Source organism: Meriones unguiculatus, chromosome 8 (genome assembly GCF_030254825.1).
Source record: "Meriones unguiculatus strain TT.TT164.6M chromosome 8, Bangor_MerUng_6.1, whole genome shotgun sequence".
In the NCBI taxonomy this organism is placed as follows: Eukaryota; Metazoa; Chordata; class Mammalia; order Rodentia; family Muridae; genus Meriones; species Meriones unguiculatus.
This window is the reverse complement of record NC_083356.1, coordinates 65,698,497-65,714,810: the sequence shown is the minus strand read 5'-3', so window position 1 is coordinate 65,714,810 and position 16,314 is coordinate 65,698,497. Positions and strand designations below refer to the sequence as shown.

At 46.6% G+C, this 16,314-nt stretch overlaps 1 protein-coding gene across 1 annotated transcript; it reads right to left on the bottom strand.

Moving 5' to 3' along the window:
* Positions 1 to 103: 103 nt before the first annotated feature.
* On the bottom strand, positions 104 to 8,320 carry Ccdc183 (coiled-coil domain containing 183). The gene is made up of 14 exons (XM_021651078.2): positions 8,185 to 8,320; positions 7,600 to 7,721; positions 7,175 to 7,252; positions 6,801 to 6,968; positions 6,090 to 6,194; positions 4,315 to 4,437; positions 2,961 to 3,086; positions 2,805 to 2,859; positions 2,289 to 2,389; positions 1,447 to 1,607; positions 1,076 to 1,244; positions 882 to 992; positions 712 to 808; positions 104 to 268 (listed from the first exon to the last, which is right to left on the bottom strand). Exons 1-14 carry the CDS (start codon positions 8,252 to 8,254, stop codon positions 150 to 152), a joined length of 1,605 nt encoding a protein of 534 aa, XP_021506753.1. The 5' UTR covers positions 8,255 to 8,320; the 3' UTR covers positions 104 to 149.
* Between the last annotated feature and the right edge of the window lie 7,994 nt (positions 8,321 to 16,314).

Here is a 16,314-nt window from a genome sequence, read left to right as displayed (position 1 = left end):
CACGTAGACGACGCACGCGCAGCGAGCGCTCTAGGTCCCGCCCCTGTCTAGCGGCCTCGCCCCTCCCCGCTCTTAGAGTCCTGCAGTTTATTCTTCCTTTAGAGTAGTTCTGGAAAAATGTTTATTTGTTTGCTACAGCCTGGATTGGTCTACTTTTTCTTCTTTTTGGACACTTTGAGCTTCCCATCGATCAGCCGCTGGCCCTGTTTCTTTATCTCGGCCCGCGATGGGACGTAGCTATGGTCCACGTCCGCAAACTGGAAGGTTTCTGAACAGGCAAGGAAAGAGTGGCTTGGCCCCTCTTTCCAGAGACCTCCCACCTCTACCCGTTTTCTTTTGTTTCCATGGGCCATCTCCTGTGTCTGGAGCTCATCTCAGAGATGGATCGACGACTTGAGACTCCGTGAACTGACCCCTGCCCTAAGTTACCCAAGGCCAGGTGCCACCAGGATCACCCACACTACCTGTTCTTATACCACTAATACTGTCATGGTATTCCCCATTGTCTCAGAAAAAGTAATACATTATTATAAAGATTAACCCATGTCACTTCTATCAATTAACACCTTTCCCTTTAGCACCCAGTTTGTCAGACTGTTCCAGTCAGAGTCTATGCCACCTCTTGCCTAGAGTTCAGACCCTATCTAGTTGCAACTATGTTTCCTGTTCCCCTTCTCCATCCCTTCCCTTTGACTGGATGTAGGGCCTCACCTATCACGTCCTCCTCTTGGTCCTCAAAGGTAATTCTGGTATTATGTTTCTCCTTTAGAGTTGATGACTCCAGGGCATCTCTCACCTTTGTGTCAACCTGCAGGGCAGTACCCTTATCAGACTGGAGAGGACATGGGCTTTGTGGGTACCCCTTCAAAGCCCAGGGCTACCTCCTCATTTCTGGACAGTGCTTGCATGCGGTCAGCCAGGTGTATGAGCTTCCCCTCGCAATACTCCAGCTTGCCGTATACATCAAGGGTGTCTGAGATTGCTACTTCTTTCTGTAGACCAGAGGATTATCTTGTTTTTCCTGTGGCTCCACATGGGGACCTTGTGCACAGCATCTCCTCCCCAGGGCTGATACCTGGATGGTTGGCAAGGTGATGCCGATGAGCCGGATGTAGAGGTTGTCAATACCTGTCTGGATGGCCAGCAGCAGCTGCTGGCTCTTGGTCATGTTGCTGTGGGCCAGCTGGAGCCTTGCTTCTTCCTCTTCTAGCATGGTCTTCATCTTTTTCTCAATGGAACTAAAGCTGTGAAGGAGGTAGGCACAGCAGTGAGGGTGGGACAGTTCTCAGGGTCCACAGGGGTCCTGAACCAGGTGTCAATTTCAGGGGCTCATAATTTCAGCTTCAAGCAGGTAGGTCCTCAGCTCAGTTCTTCTGCTGATGAACAGTAAATATGCGCAGCTATTAACTTGTCACTATGGGGCCATCCACCAGCCCTGGAACATACCCAACAGAGCTGGGTGTCTGGTGGAACTTGAGCAGTGCCTCCTCAAGTTCCAGCTTCTTCATCAGGGCCTCTAACTGTGTCCGTCGTTCCTCACAATCCTCCATCTGTAGCTCCAGGTTCTCCTCAGTATTCCTCTGTGCCAGGAAGCGGCCAGCTATGTCCTAACCATCCCAGGGCAGAGAGAAACAGGTGTGGGCTTGGCAGGCAATTGGGTTCCACAGCCCTAGTTTCTCCTGGACCCCTCCCAGCAGATAGTGCAGATTCTTGGTAGTTGGGGCTCAGTCATGACACAGAGTACTTTTGGGCAGTAAGGTTTGTGAGGGGCTAGGCAGAGAGGTAGCCTGTACATGTCCTGAGACATAGCTTTCATGATAGGCAGAGGGTAAAAAACACTATCTACCATGAAGAGACTATGTATCACCTTTAGTCAAGATGCTGTGGATGGAACTCAAGGCCTGACAATGGCAACCCAGGTGGGTCTATGACAAAAGGAGGCCAGCAGAAGCAGCTGTTTATTGTGGCTGTCAAGTTGGGGAAGAAGCTAGAGCTGTGGTGAGAGGCCAGGTCCTTAGCATTTGGACTTTCATCTGTCCTGTACATAGAATATGGTGGGGAAATGCCAGCCATATGCTGAAATATTTTCTTTTCTGAGCCATACCTAAAACACCCCAGATATATATATATATATATATATTTTTTTTTACAGACTTGGGAGCATCATCACTGGGGACCTCCCTGGGGAGGTCTAAGCTTTGTGAACTTCTTGCAGAGCATCCCAGGCCCTGGCCTAGCTTAGAGCCACCACTTAAAGCTAACACTTTCCAAGTGCCAGGGAAACTTACCCAGAGGTGGGAGCACTGCACAGCAGATTTGACCCTCTCTACTAAAGCAGTCACTTCTGTCTGGTATTCCATATCTGCTATGGAAGTTTCTCTTTTCCTCACTGGGCAGAGCAGAGAGGAGGGCCTAGTCAGTGTGCAGGAATGGCTACCTGGTGGTTCTGTAGACACTTAGGCTTCAGAAAAGTAGCCCAGGATGTTGGGTGCCCTCATGTAACCCTGCTCTCCTCAGCCTGACCCTTCTTAGTACTTTGAGAACTCTAGGACTAGGAGCAGCATGGTATCATATAGCTTTGGGAAGCAGTTCTGAGATGTCACTGGGTGACTGAAGTCTACTTGTCCAAGATAGCCATCCTATGCCATAGGCTATCAGATTCTTCAGGGGCAGTCAGGGAGAGGCAGAGGCTCTCCTTCTCACTCTAGTGACCACAGGTTATATCTAGCCTCATGGTGACCTGGCTGGGCAGTCCCAGACATTGCTGGCTACTGGGCTGGACAAGGCAGGGAGCTGAGACTCACCTTTCATGGTCTCAATACTCATTATATTGGAGGGGAAATCCAGGTCCCTTCTGCCCTGGTGGGAGAAAGAACCAGGTGTGAGAATGAGAAGTAAAGGATCCCCCCAGCTCTTCCCCCATGGGTGAGTAGTGCCATGGAACATGGCTCAAAATGTACACGGCGGTACTTCTCGCTGGTTTCCTTGGTGTGGATCTTGTCAATAAGCTTCTTTTGCTGGTTCAGCCGGTTCTCCCGTGCCCTTCGCTCCTCGATGAAGGTCGCCTCCCCTTGCCTCATGTTCCGCTGAGGACACAGGAAATTCATGGAGATGATGTGTCACCAAGGGTCCTCAAGCCTGTGATCAGTTTTCAGTCTTCATATTACTTGGCTGTGGAAGAAAGCTGGCCATTCTTCTTACTGGCTTCCACTGTCCTCTAGGGCACCCCTTTGCCTCTGTAGAGCAGAGACTCCTGGCTGACATATGCTACTGACTTTTCTCTCTAGCCTACTAGGCTTTCTACTTTCCTCTAGGCCTTTGCCTTTAGTTACCTCCTGGCCTTTTCTACTTAGAACCCATCACATTGGATTTAACATATCTAAAAGTATTTCATCCCCTTTATTGCTGAACCAGGTCTCTCCTAATATTAAATCTCACTATGGTCACCCATTAAAGATTTTCCTGCCCTCTCTGCTTCTGGAAAGCCCTACTCTACTACTGGCCTGGCCCCGCAACCAGTATTTCTGCTCTGGCACCTTCTGGCACCTGCAGGTAATATGTGGTAATATGTGTCATTATAAAACACAATCTGTTTTTTTTTTTTTTTTGCTTTTCAAGACAGGGTTTCTCTGTGTAGCTACTGGCTGTCCTGGAACTCTCTCTGTAGACCAGCTGGCTTTGAACTTAAGAGATCTGCCTGCCTCAGCATCCTCAGTGCTGGGAATAAAGGTGTATGTCACCATACTCAGCATAAAACACTCAGCATAGGGTCTGATCATGTGACCCTATATCTGCTCGGAGGCTGTAAGTCTAAGGACCCTGTAGCCTCCATGACTTGCACAGGAAAGCTATGTAGATTTCTATACACCAACATGTGGCAACAGCCTTGGCTTTTCTGTTCTTTTTCTGAGCTCTTATTATCCTTGATTTTGCTGGTTCTTCAGAGCCCATTCAAGCATATTTCCTTGAAAAGCCACCCTAGAGACCCTGAAACCCTTTGCCTCTTGTCTGCCATACTGGTCCTACATACGATGTGGTGGGCTACTAGATTAGTTATCCACTTTAGGAGGATGGGTCTTGCTGCCCCACTAAGGGATCTTGGGACTGACAAGGTCAATAGATACCCAGGGTCCTGGCCACATCTATTCATGGCCTCAGTGCCCAAACAGACTTTCTCTAACCCATAGGTGAGTAGATCAGCTGGTAGGGCTGACAATGGAGTTCTCCAGTATCGGCATGGAATGTCCAATAGGTCCTGAACAAGATAGGATCAGGTGAGCCAGCTGTTGATAGTCACCTGATCCTGGGACTCACCTTGACCTCATCAGTAATCATCATGGCATCTTGGGACATGACTGTCATATCTGACAGCTCCAAGCAGTAGTTGGACACCAGGTGTTGAAGCTTGTCTAGCTCTGTGGGGTATTCCGCCAGCACCTATCAGAGACAGACAAAGGCAATATGGTCTTGAAACAATGGATTCCTTTGGTGCCATCATACTGCTGGCTTTCCTGAGCCCTCTGATTCTCCTATTCTTTACTCCTAGAGTGTGTGAGCCCTGGGGAGTTCTGTCTGTTGCCCAGCTTCTGGACAAGGCACAGAGCAAGAGAAAGAAGTGTTCTAGCATGGATAGTCATTGGTGACCTATGGACTTCTCACTATACAGGACAAGAGGATATGATGACTCAACCATGACTCAGCAAAGGCCAACTCTAAAATCAAGGAATGTTTGCTTGGGGGACATCTTTGGTCCAAAGTGGAACAGAGGGGCTTGAAAAAAACTGGGTGTGGAGCTAGATGGGGCTCAAAGTGAAAGCCACTTCTCACCATTGTGCTATGTGATCTTGGGATCACACCTAGCCTTTAAATTGCTGCTGGGATGGATGGAGAAGTACTGGCTAAGTGCATTGATGGCCAAGGAAGCCTAGCTGTTGATCCTTTACTGTTAAAAACCTGTTAACTGGCTGAATCTTTGCCAATTGAAAAATGTGAATAAACATGGGGATTTGTTTCAAGTGTATTTGTTCTAGAAAGAAAGTTCTACAAAGAATACCCAGGGGCTGGAGAGATGGCTCAGTGGTTGAGAGTACTGTCTGCTCTTCCAAAGAACTGGGATTCAATTCCCAGCACCCACATGGCACAACTGTCTGTAATACCCATTCCAAGGGATCTGACACCTTCACACTAATGCACACAAAATAAAGTTAAATAAAATAAAAATTAGAAAAAATACCTAGGTGAAGGAGTGTGTGTAAGGGTGGACACTGGAAGGGAAGGTGGGCAGGGTCTCCAGGTGAGCCTCCAGCACTAGGATCAGGTAAGAGGAACAGACCAGAGCATGATGATGAGATCCTGGCTCAGGGATATGACCCTAGCAGGGAAAAGCTGCTGCATCTGATCACATATCAACCCTCCCCCCCCAAGCCATTCATTCACCTCTTTCTTAGGTATTTTCCCTGGCCACCTTCTCAGGCCCATCCACCATGCTGCTCTCAGTACCCTGCTGCCCTGAAGCCTTTTCACCTCCACTTCCACTACAGATGCTTTGTTTGAAGAGAGCCCTAGTGTGAGTACACTCAGGGAGATTTGTTATCATGGCTCCTTAAGACTTTCATGGGTCAGAATCTGCTTCCTCCTGAATTCCAACACAGAAAACAGGGGAACCAGATCCAAAGTGGCCAGAACGCTGTGTGCTCAGCATATTTTGGAATGTGAGAGGGGAGTCTGTAACTTCCTGGGAAGTGGGTATGGCCCATCTCTGACCTTCAGAGACCATTTAAAATATGAAATAAAGAATTCTGTGGTTTTGTGGTGTGTGTGTGTTGATGATGATTTGCATCTGTTTTTTTGAGACAGAGTCTCACTGTGTAGCCCAGGCTGGCCTGAAATGTGGAATCTTCCCATTTTAGCCTTTCACAGAACTGTGTGCTACGGGGCCCAGGCTTAAGGCCAAATAATGGGTGTGTCTCATAATTTGCCTGCGTGGAATGACAAAAATGAAGTTCTCAAAGGAAGTTTCCACATGCTGGCTGCTTTGCTGGCTGCTTGTAAGACAGTCACAGGTGGGGCTCCCTGGGTGAGGGGCTCACCTTCTTCAGGTAGTCCAGCAGGTCTGTGTACAGCATGTGGATATTCTGGCTGGTGGTGATCTTGATCATCGTCTTTTCAATGTTGTTCTCCAGCTGGCGGATCACCTGGTGGTGGTGTGGTTATGGGATCATTGAACAGGCTTGGTGACAAGATCCACCTCCCCACAATGTTGCAGAGCCCTGCCTAGGAGGGCAGGTGGGGTCAGGATCGGGGGCTAGGCTTTCAAACCAGGGTGTTGGGCTCCCTTAGTTCTACTTCTGCCAACAGGTCCTGCAGATGAAGTCATATTGTACATCATATCTGCCACTCAGTCACCATGTAGAAAATGGCTTTGATTCCCAACTTAATGTTTACAGTTGTATGATAAAACATTACCTCAAGTCATCAGGTTTCCTGCTCCTTGTTAGTAAGTTTTTCTGTTTGCACATAGCCATATAAGGGCACAGACTAACCAAAGTCCATCCGGAAGTCCCACCCTTCTGATGTAGCCCCACCCCTCCTTTGAAGGCCATCTGCTTGTGTTTTTCTCCTAGGAAGACCCTCACCAAAGGCCTTCTCGCGGAACCCGGCCTAATCAGCGGCCCCGCCCTGACAACATAATACCCACATCCTCTGGCAAAGCTCTTGCCTTGGGAGCCACACTTGAGTCAGGTCCTTTCTGGAGCGTCAGCACACAGTCAGAGCCCCGCCCCCACCCTGTCCCCGGGCACCTGTAGTTGCCGCAGCTCATCTTTAGAAGCTTCAGGCTGGTTCCGCAGGTTGGCCAACTCCAGTTGCAAGCTCTCCAGCTTCTGTCCGCGTCGCCGAGCCAGATGGATCAGTACGTTGTGTGCATTCACGCGGTCGAAGACGCACTTGCGCAGCTTCTCCCGAGCCACCTGGGTCAGGGAGGACGCCCGCGCGTGGGTGCCGGGGAGAGAGGTGCGGGGAACTCAGGAAGGTAGTGGGCCGGGACCTGTGGCTGCCCCACGAGAAAGCAAGAGATGGGAATAGGCTTTGCCTTTGGCGGCTTTCTGGGGGCGGACCTGGGGGACTGGGGCTGAGATGGGCGAGGGATACTTGCAGTCCTCGTCTGCCTCCTTACCTCCATATTACTTCGGCAGTGTGCCAGCCTCATGGACGCATCGTTCGCGCAGGCCTTGGAGATGGTCCACTGATCGTACTGTGGAGCGGTGGCGGCTGAGCCTGGAGCCTTGCTCTTAGCACTGATTACTCAGGCATATCCCCCAGTACCTCTTACTTGCTGGTAGCCCAGCAAGGAGACTGGTCCTGGGACCCCTGAACGGAGCGCGGAGGACCCCTCCGAGGCCATCCCTACTTTGGGTGTTGTGGGGTCCGGAAAGAAGGTCAGAGAGCCCAAAGGGTCCCTGTTGTAGGTGCTAAGCATTCTGGGTGTGTGGTGTTGGGGAAACCAGCCCTGCAGACCTTTTGGACCAGAAAGAGGGTAGAATGTGTGCATGAGTGGCCACCACCTATCCCCAGGCTGCAGAGGGAGTGGGGCTTTTGCACCTTCTTAGCCAAAGCCCAGTCGTGGGCCCCTCGACGGAGGTTACTGCGCAGGAGGCTCAGTGTAGCCTTATTCTGTGTTGTCTTCTCCTTCACGCCCTGGATCTGGAGCGCCCGACATTGTTCTGTAGGTGTTGGAGGGAACAAGATTACCAGATGCTATGGCAAAAGACTGGCTGAGAATTTCAGCAAAGTGTCCAGGGAGGCCAGTGGAAAATGACATTGTCTCTGGGACCATTTTTCTCTTTTACCCCTACTCTGGAAGACACAAGCTTAACTGCTCAAAGCGGTTATCTGCTGGGCTCTCCAGGGATGGATTCTGGCAGCAAAGAGGGTGATGCCAAAAATGGACACCATTGTCTCTTTCAGAGACAAGCCTTAGAAACAGGCAGATCTCTCCTTGAGTCCTCCAACTTTGGACTAATGTTGTGGTAAATGCACAGAGCTCTTTGAAGCTTCTCTCATATCACCCCCTCACATGGCAGTTCCTTCTGTAACTTTTGCCCACTTGTGGTGGCCTGGGTGGGTAGTAGGATGGCAAGTTGCCTAGTAGTAGACCAGAGTGGCAGTCCCCACTGTGAGGCTCACCCTGGAGCCGTGTGATTGTCTTTAGCTCCTGTATCTGTGCCTCCACAGCTGCTTCATTGTGCATCTTCATGGTGGGCCTAAAGGTCCCCCAAGGGTCTTGTATGCCTCTCACACTCCCCGTGCAGTTGCCTGCTCAACTGAGTCTAGGTTGAGATTGTCTTTGGAATTTCAACTCAGGTTGAGATTGTCTTTAGAATTGCAGCTCATTATGATGGAGACCAAGATTCTTAATGCCCAGGGAACCCTGAAATTCCATTCTTCCAGAATTTCATCTTTAGGATTATCTATGGGTGCTTGCCCTAAGTGAAATGAGTTTCTCGAGGTGGCTGTTTCAAGAGCTCTGTTGGATACCAGAGACCTCTTTGTGGTGGTGGTGGTGGTGGGGAATTTGTGATGACTTCTCCACCTCCTTGTTCCCTCCTCTGTCCTTAGGGTCTCAACGCAGTTTGACTGAGCCTCCCACATCTAACCTCAATGTTGGTGCTTGAGACCTATCTCTTTCCAACCCATACTTGCAGTTCAAAGGCCAGGTGCTGGGTAACTTGACAACCCACCCCAGCTGCTTCCCATCACTGTTCTATCTCTTCCAACTTTCTCAGACCTTTGCCAGCTTGTCTGGTGCTATCCTGCTTGATTCCTGCATCCTTCAGACCTTGAGTCACCAATTATGGGCAGGTACAAGTTCATACACCTACACCCTGAGAGCAGTGTTCCAGGAGCCATCAGCAACCTAGAACACCATGGGGTTTGTGAGTCAGACCCTTTCTGCATAACTAAGTACGCGTGGGGAGCTTACTCTTCAGGCATTTATTCTTTAGTCTGGGAATGGGAGTCTGGGTCAGGGTATTACATGGCTGACTCCTCTGCTGTGTGTCTCCTTGATTGTAGATGCTTTCTGCTCCTTTGATTTCATGTGGTTGTTCCTCTGTGCCTGTCTGTGTCCTAATTTCTTGTTACAAGGAGATTAGAAAGTCTGGGTTAGTCCCTGTGGCATCAGTTAGCCCTAATCACTTCATTCCCAACAGTTGCTTCCTGAGTTTGGGAGGGTAGGACTACAGTGTGGGAATTTGGGGAAATATATGGTCAGATCACGTGTATAATATGGACACATTAGTGCCTATCTTCCTACGGTCTCTCACATGGATCTCTTACTTTTTAGCTACTTTCCTGTCCAGTTTAAACTCCAGGTTCACCCCTTGCCTCCCTTCTGATCTATGCCTCATCCTCAAGCAGACTGGAAGGACCTGCCATGGCAATGGCTGCTGTCCTTCCTAGTTTTGGGTGGCCCAGTTTGGTATCCAGCTGAGGCATAGTCAACTTATATTCCCCAGTATTGACCCCACCCCTTTCCCCTCAGATACAGAATTCCTGAATTTTGGTGGGTCAAAAGGCTATCCAGAGCAAGGCTGCCTTCCTAGGTTTCCTTACAGTAGATATACCACATGACTTAGTTTTGGCCAGTAGTGTGTATGCAGACACAGAAGAGGGCAACAGATCTCATTATAGATGGTTGTGAGCCACCATGTGGTTGCTGGGAATTAAACTCAGGACCTCTGGAAGAGCAGCCAGTGTTCTTAACCTCTGAGCCATCTCTCCAGCTCTTTTTTTTTTTAAATAGCTTTAGAGCTCAGGTAGGAAAACAGACAAGCCATTACTAGCCACAACCCTTCAACATTCTCCTTGGACTTGGAACATAGAGGTCAGAAAAGGGATCCCAAAACACTATACAAAATTCATGTTTGTGAGTTTTTGTGCATGGATGTTGTATGTGTGAGCATGCTTGTGATTTTGTTGGATACTCATATATGCCTCTGCATTTTTTTTGTGTCTGTGCATGGTTTTGTGTGTGTGTGTATTTGTGTGTTCTTGTGCAAGATTGTCAGTGTGTGAGCATGCATATATGTGCTGGTGCAGGCTTGTGTGTATCTGGCCATGTCTGGGTGTTTCTATGCTTGTGTGTGTGTGCATGCTTTTGAGTGCATGTGTGTGGATGTGTGTATGAATATGCTTATGTTTCCTGCTGATACTTGTGTGTGCCTGTGTATGCATGCGTGTACCTGTGCATGCTTGTTTGTATGCACATTCTGTGTATGCCTATGAGTGGCTGTGAATGCTTGCAGGTACCTGTGGATACATGTGTGTGTGTGCATGTTTTGTGCATGTTTTGTGCCTGTGAATGATAGTATGTAACTGTGCATGCAGTCACATTCATCAGATGACTTGAGTTCACATTATTCTGGGTACTGGCTACACAGGAGCTTAAGTAAGTGTTTGGGACTGAGTTCTGTTGTCCCCAGATTCATATTAAAATTCTGGGTCCCAGGAGATGAGGATGTAGTTCACAAGGTAGAGGGTTGTATAGAAAGCATGAAGCTCTGGGTTCAATCCCTGATACCACATAAAGCAGGTATGGTGTGAGCACAATGCTGGGGAGGTAGAGGCAGGAAGATCAGGAAGTCAAGGTCGAGGCCATACCTGCCTACAAAGCAAATTTTAAGGCTGGACAAAATGAGATCATGTCGCTTTCGAAAGGTGGCTTTCGCGTCTGTGCATGATGGCCCTGAATAGTAGTTACGTTGCCTTTGCAATTTCTGGTTGAACCAATAAAAAAAATGAGATCATGTCTAAAGCACACACATACGTGCGCGCATACACACACACACGTGTATGTATGAACAAATGCATGCTCCTTGCACACATAATTCTATGTGTCTATCCTACTGTCCCACTGTCCCAAGGGTCATCTGCAAGGGAAGGAACCTTTTCTTTTCATAACCTAAGGGTCAGAGGAGGCACTGGAGAGAAACTAAGAGCAGCAGGCACAATGGTCATGGGAGCTGAGAGCAAAGACAAGCATTCAGACCCAATACTCAGTCATGGCTTAGCATCTCTTAACATAGGAAGAGGTCACATCACCTTGGGCAGGCAGTCACATTCGTCAGATGACTTGAATTCACATTATTCTGGATACTGGCTACATGGTAACTTAGTGTTAGAGACTGAGTTGTCTTGCCCCAGATTCATTTTGAAATTATGGATCCCAGGAGATGAGGATATAGTTCAGAAATTAGACTGTTGTCTAGGAAGCATGAAGCTGTGGGTTCAATCCCTGGTACCACAAAAAGCAGGTATCATATGAGTGCAATGCTGGGGAGGTAGATGCAGGAAGTCAAGGTCAAGGTCACACCTGCCTACAAAGCAAATTTTAAGGCTGGGCTAAATGAGATCATGTCTAAACACACACACACACACACACACACACACACACACTGTCCTACTGTCCCGAGTGTCATCTGCAAGGGAAGGTAACTTTTCATAACCTAAGTGTTGGTATAATTTTCTTTTGAAATGTATACTTTACCCTTGTTCATTCAAATGCTGATTTCTCTCCCCCACTCTCTGGTTTCAATCTGGACATTGCATTGTGATACTTTTTCTAAGCATCCTGTCTCAACTTTGTGTAAACAGGCCAAAATAAAGCAACTAGCCACAATGTTGAGCAACAGAGAGGAAGGAGTAGGCAGGAGAAGGGAGGAGGCAGAAGACAGGAAGGTGGGAGGCAGAGGAGGAGAGAGGGGGAAGAGAGCTGGGAGAACAGAGGCAGGAGAGAGATATTGGAACCTATGTGGAGAGATGGACTGGACCTAATATATCACTAAAAGCAAGTATAATGTGGGAAATCTAAATGTTAGGAAACTATGAGGGCTTGGAGGTTTAGGATGGATTAACTATTGCCCAGCATTGTGTTCTAAGTTAATTAAATAAATCATGGTCTCTGTGTGGTGATTTGGTTATACAGCTGTTTAGGACTAACAGCAGCATTACCAAAGATATATCAAAAGAAAATTTGCCTGGTAACACTGCTCTGTGTTGTTGGAAGACTGGTCTGTGTTATTCTCTACTTAGCAGGGGAATGCTGCTCTGTGCTCCTTTCTACTTAGCTCAATAACTGCTCTGTACTCATCCTGGAAAAACTGCTCAGAGTTCTTCTCTACTATGCCGATAACACTGCTCTGTGCTCTTCTCTATTTAGTTTGGAAACAATGATCTGGACTCTTCTCTACTTAGCTCGGTAACTCTGCTCTGTGCTCATCTGTGCTTTTCTCTCCTTAGCCCAGTAAAACTGCTGTGTGTTCATCTCTACTTAGCCCAGTGCCACTTAGCATTGGAAACACTGGTCTGTGCTCCTCTCTACTTAGCTCAGTAACACTGCTCTGTGTTCTCTCCACTTAGTTTGGAAACAAGGCTCCTTGCCCTACTGTACTTAACTCATTAACACTGCTCTGCGCTTTTCTTTACTTAGCTTGGAAATACTGCTCTGTGATCATATGTCTGCTTAGCTCACAAAAACTGCTCTGTGTTCTTCTGCACTTAACTCAGTAACACTGCTCTGTGCTCCTGTCTACTTAGCTTGGGAACCTCACTGTGCTCCTCTCTACATAGCTCATAAACACTGCTCTGCATTCTTCTATATTTTGCCTGGTAACAAAGCTCTGTGGTCTTCTCTACTTAGCTCAGTAACACGACTCTGTGGTCTTCTCTACTTAGCTCAGTAACACGACTCTGTTGTCTTCTCTACTTAGCTCGGTGACACTGCTCTGTATTCTTCCCTACTTAGCCATGAAACACTGCTCTCTCTCTACTTAGCCTAGCAACAATGTTCTGTACTCTTCTCTACTTAGCCCCAGAACACTGCTCTACATTCATGTCTGTTTAGCTCACAAACAGTGCTCTGTGCTCTTCTGTACTTAACTTGGCAACACTGCTCTGTACTCCTCTATATTTAGCTCGGGGACACTGCTCTGTGCTCTTCTCAACTTCGCTTGGAAACTGCTATGCCCTCTTCTGTACTTATCTTGTTAACAATGCTCTGTGCTCTTCTCTACTTAGCGTGGAAACACTGCTCTGTGCTCATGTCTACTTAACCCTGTACTTAACAACGCTTCTGTACTTAACTCGTGCTCTTCTCTACTTACCTTGGTCACTCTGCTTTGTTTTCATTTCTACTCTTCCTAGAAACAATGCTCTGTGCTCTTCTCTACTTTGTATGGAAACACTGATCTGTGCTCATCTCTACACATCCCATTGAGAAACACATCCCAAGAGAAACATTGCTCTGTTCTCTTCTCTACTAATCTCAGAAACACTTCTCTACTTAACCAGGTAACACTGCTCTATATTCTTCTCTACTTAGCCTGATAACACTATTCTGTGCTCTTTTCTACTTAGCCTAGAAAAAACTTCTCTGTGCTCTTCTCTACTTAGTATGGAACACTGCCCCATGCTCTTCTCTGCTTAGCTCGGAAACACTGATCTGTGCTCTTCAGTACTTAACTCGGTAACACTGCTCTGTGTTCCTCTCTACAAAGCTCAGCTCTGTGCTCTTCTCTGTTTAGCCTGGTAATACTGCTCTGTGATCTTCTCTACTTAGCTTGGTAATTCTGCTCTGGGCTCATCTCCACTCATCCTGGAAACACTGCTCTGTGGTTTTCTGTACTTAGCCTGACAACACTGCTATATGCTCTTCTCCATTTAGTCTGCTACAACTACTCTGTGCTCATGTCTACTGAGCTTGCAAAACCTGTTCATTGTTCTTTATTTGAAACATTTGAGCACTGTTCTCTGCTCATCTCTACACATCCCAGAAAGACTGTTCTTCTCTTCTTAGCTCAGAAACACTTCCCTATGCTCATCCTACTTATTCCAGAAGCAATGCTCTGGGCTCTTCTCTACTTAGTTTGGTAACTCTGCTCTGTGCTCATCTGTACTTAACTCTGTAGCACTACCCTGTGCTCTTCTCTAATTAGTCTGGTAATACTTGTTGGTGATCTTCTCTACTTAGCTCGGCCACTCAGTTCTGTACTTATCTGTACTTAACCAAAAAACACTGCTCTGTGCTCTTCTCTACTTAACCCAGTACAACTGCTCTGTGCTCATGTCTACTAGGCTCAGAAAATCTGCTCTGTGTTCTTCTGTACTTAAATAAGCTAACACTACTCTGTGCTCCTCTCTACTTAGCTAAGGAACAATGCTCCGTGCTCATTTCTACTTAACTTGAAAACACTGCTCTTTACTCTTCTGTCCTTGGCCTGGTAACAATGCTCTGTGCTCTTCTCTACCTAGTGTGGAATCACTGGTTTGTGCTCATTTCTACACAACCCAGAAACAGTTCTTTTTCTTTTCTTTTATTTATTTATTTATTTTATTATTATTATTTTTTTTTTGCCCAGAAACACTGCTCTGTGCTCTTCTCTACTAATTGCAGTAACACTTCCTGAGGTCTTCTCTACTTAGCTCAGTAACACTGTTAATGTGTTCATCTCTAATTAGCTAAGTAATCCTGCTCTCTGCTCTTCTCTACTTAACCTGGTAAAACAGCTCTGTGCTCATGTCTCCTCAGCTCAGAAACAGCGATCTGTGCTCTTCTGTATTTAACTCAGTATCACTGCTCTGTGATCCTCTCTGCTTAGGTATGTAAATACTGCTCTGTGCTCTGTACTCTTCTCTATTTAGGCCAGTAATACTGCTCTGTGTTCTTCTCTGATAAGCTCAGTAACTCTACTCTCTGCTCATCTGGACTCATCTTGGAGACACTGCTATGTGTTCTTCTCTACTTGGCCCAGTAACATTGCTCTGTGCTCTTTTCTATTTGTCCTTTAAACACTCCTCTGTGATCTTGTCTGTTTAGTCGGTCACTCTGTTCTATACTCGTCTGTTTTCATCCAGGAAACACTGCTCTGTGCTCTTCTCTCTTTAGCCCTGTAAAAGAGCTTTGTGCTCATGTATACTTAGCTCAGAAAGACCACTCCGCTCTTCTGTACTTAACTCGGTAACACCTGCCTGGGCTCTCTATTTAGCTTGGTAACTCTGCTGTGTGCTCTTCACTAGTTAACCCGGTAACAATGCTACTGGCTCTTCTTTACTTAGCTTGTTAACACTGCTCTGTGCTCTTCTCTACCTAGCCTGGAAATACTGTTCTGTGCCCTTCTCTACTTAGCCAGGTAATACTCCTTTGTTCTTCTCTACTTATCCCAGTAACACTGTTCTATGCTCTTTCCTACTTCCTTTGGAAAAACTTCTTTGAGCTCTTCTCTACTTAGCCAGGAAACATTTCTCTGTGCTCTTCTCTACTTAGCATGGAAACACTGGCTTTTGCTCATTTCTACACATCCTGGAAACACTGCTCTGTGCTGTTCTCTACTTAGCTCAGAAATACTGCTCTGAGCTCTTCTGTCCTTAGCTTCATAACAATGCTCTTTGCTCTTCTGCACTTGGCATGGAAACACTGATTTGTGCTCATTAGTGTAGTGTAAACATACACTAACCCTAACTTTAACCCTAAACACTAACCCTAACTCTAACCCTAATCCTAACCCTAAACCTTACTTTAACAGCCCTAACCCTAACCCAACCTTAACCCTAACCCTTAAATGAATCCCAATCATAACAATCATAAAGAGAAACCCAACCTAACCCTAATGCTACCCTAGCTTTACCATAACCCTAAACCTTAGCCTAACTTTTATCCTTGTCCTTAAGCATAACCCTAACTCTAAATGATAATACTAACCTAACCCTAACACTAACCCTAATCCTAGCCCTTATCCTACCCTAAACCTTAACCCTAACAGAAACCCTAACTATAACCCTAACTTGACTCTAACCCTACCACTAACCCTCTAATCAATCCTAATATTAAAACTAATCCTAACTGTAAGTCTAACCCTAACCTAACAGTAATCCTAAAAATCATAATTCTAACCCTAACCTAACAGTAAACCTAACCAGAACCCTAACTTTTTCATTAAACTGACCCTAAATCCTAACCCTAACCCAAATCTTAAACCTAATCCTAACCATCTAACCCTAATCTTAACCCTAAACCTACTGTAATCCTAACCTTAACCAACCCAAACCCTAAACCTAAACCTGAACTTAACCCTAACCCTAACTGTGACCCTAACCTTAATCCTAACCCTATCCTAACCCTAATCTTATCCCTAACACTAACAGCCTAACCATAACCTGAACCCTAACCCTAACAGTAATTCTTACCTTAACTCTAATCCTAACCTTAATGCTACCCTAATCCTAACAGTAACACTAACCCTAAACTAATGTAATCCTAAC

Excerpts from the sequence above, each read along its gene's own strand:
- Ccdc183 (XM_021651078.2), bottom strand. The coding sequence starts at position 8,254 with ATGAAGATGCACAATGAAGCAGCTGTGGAGGCACAGATACAGGAGCTA. Across the intron at positions 2,860-2,960 it reads CCAGCGAGAAGTACCGCCGT|GGCAGAAGGGACCTGGATTT; the intron begins GTACATTTTGAG and ends TTCTCCCACCAG. Across the intron at positions 2,390-2,804 it reads GAGTATTGAGACCATGAAAG|TGAGGAAAAGAGAAACTTCC; the intron begins GTGAGTCTCAGC and ends TGCTCTGCCCAG.